This window comes from Xiphophorus couchianus, chromosome 20, assembly GCF_001444195.1.
Source record: "Xiphophorus couchianus chromosome 20, X_couchianus-1.0, whole genome shotgun sequence".
Lineage (NCBI taxonomy): Eukaryota > Metazoa > Chordata > Actinopteri > Cyprinodontiformes > Poeciliidae > Xiphophorus > Xiphophorus couchianus.
In genome coordinates, this window is record NC_040247.1 from 10,124,557 (window position 1) to 10,137,549 (window position 12,993).

At 36.7% G+C, this 12,993-nt stretch overlaps 1 protein-coding gene across 4 annotated transcripts in view; it reads right to left on the reverse strand.

Annotated features, from left to right (window-relative positions):
• The window catches only part of LOC114134934 (guanine nucleotide-binding protein G(s) subunit alpha-like), a 32,354-nt gene that overhangs the window by 8,143 nt on the left and 11,218 nt on the right, over positions 1-12,993 (reverse strand). For all 4 annotated transcript variants that reach the window (XM_028001807.1, XM_028001805.1, XM_028001804.1 and 1 more), the window contains one exon: positions 12,226-12,323. In XM_028001807.1, the coding sequence (XP_027857608.1) occupies positions 12,226-12,323 (98 nt within the window). The remainder of the gene's footprint in view (positions 1-12,225; positions 12,324-12,993) is intronic.

Below are 12,993 nucleotides of genomic sequence, written 5' to 3' on the forward strand. Positions count from 1 at the left end.
TGGACTAATAGAGGTGCAAGGATGTTTGTGTGAATTTTGTTACTGCACCATAACATTAAAACACTGTTGCAACATGCAGGTGCCAGATGCTTCACAACAGACAAATACCCATTCTTAGCCAACTTGGTGCCCGTATGCATGCAACTTGTGTTCTTTTGGGTTAAAATTTCCAATAAAAGTACAAAAAAGATAGAAAAAAAGGTTATCATAAAGCCTTATAGATTAATTTAAAGATAAGCATATATGTTTACGTATATTGAATAGAAATTTGGTCCTTTTTTAAAATGCACGTTTTTGTCATACAGCCAACATGAAAGAGTGAAATTTTTTCCTAAAATGTTTTCTTTTAAATGTAAAAGGCAGTAAACAGTCATATTTGCTGCTTACATAGTACAATTTGAGTTCATCAATAATATGATACAGTTCATGAAGATATTCTGTGAGACAAATAGTACCAAATCATTTCATTTTCTGTCCACCTTTGTCAAGGAACATTAACCCTAAACTCTCTAAATCCTGTTTGTTTGCATTAAAGTAATTTCAAAAAGAATCAGAAATTAACAAAATCATAATCAGCAAATTAGATAGAAAGACAGAAATCAATATTGTTCATTTAATTCCATGATTGGTGCAGCTCTCTAATAATAAATGCTTTAAGTGAGACAATATGCTAATTAGGTAACAGTTTCCTTACAGTATTTGTGCTGCTGCCTCATTTATTGAAATATATTTCTGTTTTATTTGTCTTTGGGCTTATATATTTTAAATGAAGTCATATTTTCCTATGGTAAAATTAAAGCCCTTTTCAAATTTTTCCCTCAGCACACTTCAGAGATGAAAACAAAAAATATTAACTAAAAAGAACTTCTAATCACTACTAAATTATTTCATTTGTTACAGTTATTAATGTCTTGTATTTTACATTATACAAGAACAAAGTAAACTAAAATATAAATGTTATTTCTCTCACACACCATATGCACCTAAACAAAACACAAATTTAACTAAATAAATCACCCAATTTCAATAACTTTCTTCAATGTACAAAATATAAGACCATCTTTATTTCAATTAAACAGATTAATAAGTTGTTTGCCATTAGGAATAATAAATATTTATTACAATGAAACAATCCAAACAAATCCTGTGATGGTAAATGACATTCCTGCTCAAACTGAGTGCTTAACACAATATAAAAAGAATGTTACAAAGAAAATCTCTAAAATAATGTTCTTGCTAAGTTTTCTGACATTTAGCAACAGAAATAATTTTGATGAATCTAACTAACCTAAATTAAGAGATGTTTGGTCTGATTTAACTTCAGAAAGTAAAGGACATTTTTGTTTTTTATTAGGTGTATAAAAATCCGGTTTTAACTGTAAATAATGTTTTCCAAATTTAAACTTTTAATCAAATGTTGGATTGCACTTTATTACAAAACTATGCCGTTTGAATGTCAAGCACTTACAAGGATTTTATATAGAAATCAAGCACTTCCCAAACTTTAAAAACAACAATTGAAATCCAAGATTTCTAGAATTTCAAGAACCTGTATGAACTCTGAAAATAAAACCAAAAACTCAATTGGAAGATTTACCCAGGTGGTATCAATTTGCAGAGACTATATTTCTGGAAACAGTTTTTATAGTAAAAAGTAGCTCAATAGAAAAAAGAAAAACCTGCAAGAATTAACAAAAAAGAAGTTTGGAAGAAAATTTGTATTTACTAAAAACAGGCAGCTGACACAGGAAGATTTCCCTCCTTGTTTGACTCTAGACCCACTGGATTTGTTGACGACTAGAAAGGTGGGAAGGTAGTTTGGAGCTGCCTCCTTGAGATCAGGTATGTAAGTTCCCCTCTGAGATAAGCAGGAATGTGGCAGTCAGGGGTGAAATGTGACATTAGGGCAGCAGGTAACCCACAGAGCAGAGCGGGGAGGGAGTGGGAATGCAGAAGCTGAAATACTGGACGGGTTACTGGACCAACCATGAGACGGTGAGTTCAGAAAGAGGATGCAACTGAGAGACAGCGGAAGAATAAAAGAGAACAAATGTGCAGAACACACACTAAAGCTGCTTATCAGGCAGTCAGTCAGGTACCGCTGGCTCTCTGCAGAGATACGAGGCTCAGCTGCTCCCACACAGAAGTGGAGAACCGTGTGGAGCCGGGCCGCTTCACATCCACTGCCTAATCCCCTGCAATCATCCAACTCTGCCTTCCCCGAACAGTCGCCTCCTGAGCTCCCAGCGACATAAATACGCTGGATGTGACAGAACCTGAACACTACAGTCGCTCCAATCATGACGGAGTTAACATGGCCTCCCGAGCCAAACTCGTGTTTATATGCGGCTCTGTTCTGAGGCGTCGGCACTCCCAGCACAAACACACTGCTCGGTTTTTAGCAGTTCTCCCTATTAATAGGACAAGTGCCAATAATAACCGCGTCTAGTAAGTTGAACTGAATAAAAGTGGCTGCCCCCAGTAACAGAGAGGTCTGCGGTGTTATGTATAACCTGCCAGGGTTATTCTGGGGTAGCAGACAGGCCAACTTAAACCATGGAAATACACACAGGACACTCGTCTAGACAGCAAAAATAGCACAATATTTACAACAAAAGATAACAGCTGGTATTTTAGTCATTTTGTTGCTAATTTGAAGGTGAGACAGCTGAAAAGGGAGTATTTCGTAGAAAGCTAAATTTAAATGATACAAACCTATTTTTAAACATTCCGTGTGGTGTTTTTTTTCTGATATTTTCTGTTTTTGCTACTGTATTATAAAAAGTGGATGCAAAAAACTGAAGCTTGAATAATTACAAAAAGAAAACTTAAACAGCCGTTTTTAAGTTCTTTATGTTTTTAGTTAACCAGGAATGGACTGCTGTCAAAATATTTCCAAAACAGCCGCATCTTTCAAGTGGATCCACTTTGCATTTTTAAGTTCTGTTTAAATTTTTTACTTCCACATTTGACCAAAACCGCAGAGATCTTTACGTGCTGAAAAGCAGCAGCAGCAAAGCTGATAACGCTCCCAAAATGCATTTAACTTATTAAAGAGGGAGAATCAGGACTAAGGATTACTCAGGTTACGACCAGACCATCAGCTCAAGATGGGATTTTACTACTTTGTGCTGCTGCTGTTGGCCAAAACACTACTTTCATGGAAAAATAATTTTTTTCTTAATTTACTTTAAAAGCGTTAAATCTTTTTTAAATAAAAAAAAACTGCTTTTGCAAAACCAAACTGCATAAGAAAAGGTTAACTAATTTTAAAAATGTCATCTAAAGGAAAATGTTAATAGAAATTTAGGAAAACCATTTTAATTACATTCAAAAATGTACTTTCTTGTAATTTTATTAGACAAAGTTTCTCTCAGAGTGTATGATTCAGCGTGACACAAGCGCAAAACATCTGGAAAACGTTGCCGGATCTGAGCTGCTGCGCGGTCCGCTGTGTGACAAGCAGGCGGACTCACACACAGGCAGGTTCGCGGGCAGGACTGTGTCCGTGAAAAGCTCCTCTTTCCACATCTGCCCCAAACTATTTACATTTTCTGGCTTTTTAAAAGTTTAACAAGGCATCGCTTAAATATTTGCAACATTTCCCTCTGAAAAACAAAAGAGCTTAATTTGTTTCACAATACTTCTGTCAACTACAATGAGCTGAATTAGCTTTTTGCATGTATCTTAGTCTAGCTGTTTATTTAACTGGTTAACGTTTACATACTCATTCATTGTGTACCATTTACTTTTTTGAATTACAGAATAAGCTAAAATGGTTTTAAATCCAACAAAGCACAGAATTTCTTATAGCATTTATCACACAAAATTAGAGGTTTAATTATTGCCCAAACATATGCCATCTCTTTATAACACCAAAAGTTAAAATGGGTATGAATCTAAACTAAAGTACAATTTGTTCACTTTATTTCTAATCTGTAATGGATTTAATTTCTTTCTATTTTTTTTAAACATATTTACTATCAATACTTGATAGTAGAAACATGGATAGTAATTGACAAAAAATAAGAAGTTTATGTCCTTAAAAACTAAAAGGCTTTCAAACTTGGTACGCTTCAAAAACACACATTTCTGCACAGATCAAAACTAAAACGCACGTCTAAAGAGCGTCAAGTCCAGTCAGAAAATGGTCTTGGCGCTTCCTGTAGGAGTGGGGAGAAAAGACTGAGCATGGCCTGAAGAGGGGAGCGATTCCAGGGGCTTTACGGCCTCTTTGTACATCAATGCCTCAACCTGAGAGGCAACGCAACCAAAGGCTTCACCAGCCGACCCCAATTCTCACACACAAACCGTATCCTGTGAAAGGGCGAGCGGGAGAAAGACGAGGAAAGAAAGGAGAGAGAAGGCTGTGTCTGACATTACAGCGCTGCTCCAAAAATAGCTCCCTGGCGCCCTGGCCTCCAGCTTGGTTGTCATGGTGACAGAACCACAGGCACTAAAAATAGAAACGGCTCCAAATCCTGTGCAGCTGGAGAGAGACAGAGAGAGAGAGAGAGAGACAGAAAGAAAGATAAAAAGAAGGAGAAGAAGGAAAAGACCAAGCTACAGGGGAGGAAGACAAGAAGAAAAGAAAGAAAGAAGGAGGGACAGGAGAGAGAGAAAGAGACAGAGGAGGAAATACAGTGAGAAACAACGAGGTACAGAGAGAGAGAACCATGCCTGGAATGGAGTGGGTTAGCGAGAAGAGAAGAGAAAAAGAGCACAAGATGTATGGGGGGGGGAAAAAACCCCAAAAAGATTTAATGTACATCTGAAAATTAGAAAAAGAAAGCTAAGAGGAACTGAGAGCGATGAGAAACTAAAAATAACTATAAATAAGATGTGAAACATGAAGAAAATGAAGGACAAATGCAAACTTGCAACATTTAAAAAAGAGAGATGAAAAGTAGTAAAGATGGAAAGATTAAAGAAGTTTACAAAATAAAATCAAGATAAAAACTTGAAATTTGGTAACATACAAGAATAATTAATATATGTTTGAAAACTAACAGCAAGTTAGGAAATAACGTTTAAAAAAAGCTGAAGTGAGTTAGTGGAAAGCCAAGAATAACATAAAACAACTGCGGAAGGAATAAGCCGGGACAGCAGCAATGTGGTGAAACTATGGCAGAAAAGTTTCCAAAAGTGTTCGCCTCAAACATCTCCACGTTTAACTCTACTTCTGCTCCACATCTGCTAACACTGTCACATCTCTCAAACACACCTGAGCTTATTACACAGCTACACCGCACCAACTTCAGCTGCAGTCCCATCCCCACTAGTCCGAGACTCAACACGTCCATTTTCTGTCCCACCACATGCAGCTGTGAGGGAGAGAATCAGCGGGGAGGAAGGACAGAGTGAAGAGGAGAAGAGGGACATCGGGGGGAAAACGCCGACGGCGCGTTGCCGCCGCAACACGACTTCAATGAGCAGATAACTAACTCAGCCAAGACGCCCCGCCAGCGTCCAAACCTAGCTAATAATTCCTCCTTTTATTCAAGCTCCATGTATTATATTTAAAAAAAACTTTAATAAAAAAAATGTTGCAGTTAAACATTTTTAACTATACTGTTATAACAAGATCAAAAGCAAAATAAAACTATTTTCTGTTAAAGTTTCAGAAAAGTTCATACTACAAATCTCTTTAGTCAAAAGCCTCAAAAAGCTTTTTTTTGTTATTTAAAAATAATTTATTTCAGCGCACAATAAATGAAATACATAAGCAAGTCAGAATGCTTTAATAGTTTATAGTGTTTGTCCCATGTATTCTAGTGTTTATTTATACATCGACATTAAACTGAATAATTTAAAATGTCATCCTAGTTTGTTGTTTTTTTTAGTTTATTATGTGAAACAAATATTTTTCAGAATTATTTTATATAATTAAGCAAATTTCAGTTTAGTGTCAAGAAATGAATGATGACACATTTTAGGTTATATCCATATATCTATTTTATATTAATTTTTTATGTTGGATGTTTTTTTTTCATTTTGTGGGTTTCTTGTTTTTGATGTATAGCACTTTGAGCTGCTCTTAGTGTGAAGGGTGCTTTATAAATAAAATTAATTGATTTCCTCCTATATAACTGCACATGTGCAGTATGCATTTTTAATGATCAAATGTCACAAGAGTCATAAAAATCAAATGTATGTACAAATTGGGCCTCTGAGGCTACACTAATTATTGTAAATTTATCTCGTTTTATTTGTCCCCCATATTTAAAGTACAAGCCTATTATGAACCAACATTTTCAGAAGTATTTTCTATAACATATACAACCGTATTAAAGTGTTTCTACTTCAACATGTTGACTAAAGTTCTCTAACAAACTTTCACTGTACAGATATATTTGTACTGATACTATAGACATGTGGACTACATTTACTAATTTGGATACTTCTGAAGGCATTGGTTGCTATGGATTATTGTGACAACAATAAATCAAAACAATAAATGATAATACGATAAATGCCCAAACCTACTCTGAATTTTACTTAATGGGATCAGAGTAAAGTCCACAAAAATTATAGATGAATGTCACTGTTTTGAAAATTTGACATCATCTTATTTTCACCTCATTGTTATGTAGTACTTTGTGTCGGCCTATCACATAAAATCTCAATAAAGCACATACATACCAAAAAGGGGTCTGAATACTTTTGTAAGGTACTATGTTTGTTACTTTAAAAGCCAAATCCAAAGATAGGGACAAGAAGTCGTTAAAGATTGCCCCGTTTGTCTTATGCTAATAATTCTCAAAACCCATCAGGTAAACATGGTGACACTCTCCCAGAGAATAAAATGGTTCAATGTTTTGTGCAGCTTTGTCTGCTGCTCCAAATATATCTCCTGTCTGCGGCAGGTCAGCAGCATCCCATGATGTGCTTGCTTTTCAAAAGCTCCTTTAGGACCCCATGTGTTAGCATTTATTTCCTTTGTTTGCTTCTCACTTCAGCCACAAATGTCTTCCCTTTCTTCTCATTTAAAACAGAACAGCTCAGAATTTGGCTATGAAGCAGTCAGACAGAAATGAACGAGAAAGATTGATGACATCGCACAAAAGAGACGTGCAGTCAGGTTTGACTGGAAACAGAGGCGGCACGTCTGGCACCGTCTCAAGTTAACTAAATCTGCCAACCAGCGAATCATGCTCATGAGGTGAAACGCCATTATGACTTGCTTTTTTATTCCAACAAGCTAAGAAATAGTAATATGTGCTGGGGCTTTTTCAAATCTCATGACGAGGAATACTCTCATTTCTAAAGCCACTATCGCCATTTTCTAAAGGCAATGCTGATGCAAAGGATGTTTATCTGACTTATTCATATTTCTGAAAGCCAAAAAAAAGCTTTTTAAACAAGAACACATAGACTTTATTGAATAAAAGCACGGAGACTGTTTTGGTCAGAGATTGACTTGCAATCAGGCCTCGTTTCGGAGTTAAAACAAACCCATGCCTGAGTCTTGTCACGCTCTTTGGACCTTGGATGTGAACTGGGTACATTGACAGCAACTGAACTCAACACATCCTCGTGAAATCAAGGGCAACACTATCCTTGCAACAACACCATTCAAGATGATGCCATATAACATGGTTTGCTAAAGAAAAAATATTCAACAAGATCACACAGGAGGATGACTGAGCAAAAAGGCAGCCAGGGAAGCTTCAGTGACTTCCTCTTCAGCACACAGATGAAAAAGCATCACAACTCATTCAACTTCTCCCTTTTTTTCCTCCATTTTTTATTATGGCATAAAGTGGGCGATGTCATTCACCTTTTATAAACAAAAAAAGGAGGGTGGGGGGATGACTTTGTCTGGTGCTGATTCAGGGTTGACATTTCCATTTAATGCTAACAACCTTCATCAATAATGCTGAAGTTGTCTCCCTCCTAACACACTCGCTCATTCTTTCTCCTTCTGCAGCCTGCCTGGGTTAAAAATAGCTCTTCCCTCTCTTTTTCTCCGCTTCTCCGTTTACATAAGCATACGGAGGGGGGAGGGGAGCACTTCCGGTCTGGCCACCCAGCCCAGCATCTGATCCATAACGAGGAGAGGAGAGGAGAGAGGAGAAGAAGAGTAGAGAAGAGAAGGAATGAGGAGAAGAGAGGACATGAGAGGAGAGTCTGATTATTACCTCCTTTTCAGTCCTTTGCTCTGTCAACTGCCCTAAACTTTCTCAGCTATCACATCTCTGAAGGCCAGTAAACAGTAAACCAACAGACACCTGTAGCCAAGCATGCAACATGTCAGGGACACACAAAAACATGCATTTTTCCCCCAAGTCTAATGCTACGTTCACACAGGCTAATGCGACTCAGCCCACTTTATTTCCCCCATGTGTGACTCATATCAGACTTTTTCACTAGGGATGCACCGATCCACTATTTTCCACTTCTGATACCGATGCAAATATCTGAAGTCAACAGATACCGATTTGATACAGACAAACAGCTGCATTGGTTTAAAACATTTCTTTTTGTTAAACAGACAAAAATGCAATGAATGACAAATTTCTGTGATAACTCAGCACCAGTACACACTTAAATATATCAATAGCTTCACAAGTTCGGTCCAACATGTATATCAACAACTTTAATTTGTTAAGTCAGTTCACTTGGAAGTATAACAGCCAATGTAAAATAAATAATAAGGAAACTTTCTAGGTTTATTAATAACAAAGGCTCAAACTAGCAATGCATCTTCCAGCTACTTACCGGTAAGTAAAATTTCCTAAAGAACTGGATATTAGGGCTGGTGTTAGAGCTCCACAACTTAAGGAAAATATTTAATTTAACTGTAAATTACGTTACTGATAACAATTTATCCACATTTTCCACTCAGGGTTCTTTCTTTCGTAATCCTAATGAAGGCAACAAGCTAAAATGCATTGATTTGCTAATAAAGTTTGTTCCCCCAGTATTTTGGGTGCTGTGGAAGTCTTCACCTAACCAAGCTTCTTACTCTGTTTTACACAATGTCAACATGACTCTGAGCTTTGGCATCTCAGCCACTAAAGATATACATCTGGTGGGTACACTAAGGGAAATTAGAGCCTGAATGCCTTACACTTTAAATATAACATCCTAGCTAATATTAAACCCAAGCAGACCATTGCATTTGCAATATTGTGATGAGGATTCAACTGCGATTCAACATACCATGCAACTTAAATTTCTGCCAAATGAAAGTGATTACTTTGATATTTAAAATTGGTCATAACACCGACTGGTGCATCTCAAGTTCAGGAAATGTCATCTGATCAGTTCAGGTCATCCCTACTGCATGACAAATTCAGCAATTTCCTTTGTTGAAATAAAAAAAAAAAGCCCTGCAATCTTTTAATAATTAGAAAACAACCCAGTGGACACATACTTCCTTTAAGGACCAACTAAACAAGTCTGTAGTCTAAAATAAAAAAATTGCCAACTAATATCTACAAAATATGAATGAATTATTGAACTGGAAGTCAAGTGAAGCCAAGTTGCATCACTCAACAAAAAGGCAGATGTTTATATGTTTTCAATATTACTGAAAGAGATGCTAAACCAACTAAAATAAAGAAATGCAATACATCACTCACCAAAATAACTGTGTTCTTTAAATGCATGCCATAGTATTGTACAGAATCACACAGACACTAGCAGGAAACAGGAACGTTTTTCAAACTCTTCTCTGCACACATACTACTGCGCTTCATCATTTCAAACTAAAAGTTCAGGTTGTACAACACGCTCGTATGATGCCAGTCTTACTGTCAACAACCTGAAGCCATGCAGCATGAACTCGTCAGTTACATGAAAGAAAAATGTAACTTGTTTGCCAGCAAAGAAGTGTAACGTAGCACACAGCAGTGAGGAAGCTGAAAATGCTTTCCATCAAGGAAGACATATTCAAAAACTTAAAACCCACAAACTAACTTCATTTATGTCAACTTTCACTTATTCCATTCAGATCTGTTGTTTATAGTCAGACAAGTTGCTCAGTCCAGGTTTGTTCACTCCTGCACCAATACGTACCCACATTTCCTGTTGCTATTTCCCACTCATATACTTATTGTTTATCATTTTATTTTTCTGCATAATTAGGTATTTTGGTATACTAAATAGATACGGAGTCAAAAACGTATCCAATTTCACAGCCAATTAAATTTAATGAAATAAAATTTTCAAAACTTTTTATTGGTGTCTTTTTATTTATTATAATTCTGATTCCTGTTTGAGGAAATTAACTCTATTGGAATATGACACTTCTCCTTAAAACAAAAACAACACTTTGTGACCTGCTGATATAATTTGCTAGACTCATATAATACAATTGCTTTATAGCAGATTATGAGCCAATATTGTCAAGGCAGATACGAAACATCCCTCTATCAGGTACAAGTTGCAGAAACATATGACCAAACATATGTCACAGATTTTTGTGAATAGCCAAATTTTGCATAACATTTTTATCTAAAATGTTCACAAGAAAACTTCATTTAGGAAGCTGAAATACCAAGACGCAATAATATTTCTTGACATACATGCAAAGCAGCCAATCTAGAAGAGCCATTCATTTTCTTTGGTGCCAATTGGCTGCAAATCTAATGCATATTAAGTTATCTTTGATGTTAGTACTTTTTAAATAGGCAGTGATAAATATTTTTAGAAGGATCTGAAGATGATGTGACCCAGCAAGCCAAGTTACAATGCATGGATAAAACACATTAAATTAGAAACAGCAAGAACCGATCAAATGGGATCAGCCACCAATCTTTGTTGTTTTACATCAGCCATCCAAGATGAGTTTAGCAAATGGCTAATCTGTTAATTAACACAAACAGACAAGCAGCATCAGAGCCATTTCCCTGCAATAATATACCACTGACAATGTACAAAGGCAGCATGTAAAAAAACAACAGCAACACAACAAAAATCTAAAGAATTAGAGACGGTTCAAAGGAGGGAAACTATGATCCAGCAACACACTTCTGTCATGGTAGCCTCAATGCTGCATTCAGTGTCACTACAGAGCAAAGTGCTGCTTTTAATGTCATTAAGAAGCCATTTCCATTTAGTGTTAGAAACGAATGGCTAATTATATGCTCATTTAAGAGCTGTTTTGACCTAATTTTACCTCTGTATGATTACAAGAAATGTGTATTAACTTTGTAAATAAAATGACTTTCTGCAGTAAAAAAAAAAGTAAAAAATATATTCAGGTTACAAGTCATGGAATTACAGTATTCTATGCCAAAAAAATTGCTAAAAAGTCTATTTTTTTATTAGAACATTGGTTTAAAAAAAAATCTGTCTTCATGTTGAAAATAAAAACAATTTGAGCATAAGTATAACCAAAAGTTGGTTCAATTTGAGCTGAGCAAAACAGTTGAGCATTTCTAAAATCCACAATAGCTTATTCTGCTGTTGACTTGTTTCGTATCTTTTATTCCAATGGATGACAAAAGGACAAAAACATGACTTATTTGTTGGAGAATCCTACACAACAAGAACAGCCTGCCACTTCCACCTGAAGCTGGTCACCAGCTTGGTCACACACTACTGTCTGATAGAATCCCATTTCTCAACCTGCATTTGTAGTCAAGTCAGCCAATGTGGCTGTGCTGGTCATTTAAGCACAAAGAGCGCACCCGGGCTAATCCCACAAATGTTCAATGGGGGTGAGGTCAGGACTGCAGGCAGGCCATTCCACCCTCTACATTCCCAAATTCTGGTGGTAATCCCTGATAAAGCATGCTCTATGGGGGCAAGTATCAACATCTTGGAGGATGAAAGTCTGTCATTATCAATGGAGGTATGGAAGCTCAACCCAATATTTCTCTGCACCTAATTTGCCTTCAGTGACGAAAACTCCCAACTCAAAGAGATGAGGCATCACACTGCCTCCAAAAAAAGCTGCATGACATTGGCTGAAAATATTTTTTCTGGTTGTGACACACATACTGACGTCTGCTTATCAACCTGTAAATCCATTTTCTTTACAAAGAAGCATTATTGGAACATAGGAACATAATAAAAAACACAAATTCCTTTAATTACCTTGTTATGTATAGGTAGTATAGCAACATTTCAATTTACATGCAATAATTGCCTGTAGATTTAGAAAATGGTCCACAAAATGTATCCTTGAAGATGCAGATGGGTCAATTAACAGCAGCAAAGGTTTGCAGGAGGGAGAAAGAAAGAAAAAAAAAAAGACTGAAAAAAAGGACTTACTACTGGGCGCAGTCGATGAGCTGATATTCGTTGGATCTTTCCCAGCATGCCCGCACACCTTCATCATGCCAGAGAGTCTTTGTGTGGTCATAAAACTCCTGAAAGCACAAATATGGGTCTGAGACAAAAGACTTTTGACTTGTACGTGTAAAGTATCTGAGTAAATACAGTTCTCAGCAACTAAAACATGAGGTGACAACCTGAGACAATAACGGTTGCAACCATTAAAAAAATGATTGCAATAAATTTACTGAAATTTTGAAAAGTATCAAACACTGGTTTGAAGACATTATTTGTCATCTTATGTGGAAATAGGACAATTTTGGGCTTAAGTAGGAAAAACTACATTCATCTATGAAGGCAATGGTTAAATGTAACCCAGCTGAGAAAATAATTGCAAGGTTTACAATAAAACGCATTTGCACAGGGCTGCTTTATGTAGTTTATGAGTCCCATGCTTATAACTGTATTTCTCGTCTGCTCCTTTATAGGTGAAAGAGTTTATGGACAGATGGCGGGAGGCAAGATACACTCCCTAGCTAACTTTGGATTTTAAAGTCGGCTTGGAGAGAAGCAGCAGATGAGCAGGCTCTGGCAGCGGCAGGAAACAGAGCGGTTCACCGGGTTCATGAAGAAACGGGGAGCTTTGTACTGACAAAAGGCTTGGCTGTCACTACAGAGGCCTATCTCTACAATCTGCTGTTGGTCAGTCGAGCAAAAATAAGCCATTATGAGCCATACAGTTAATCAGTATACTCTGCTAAGCAA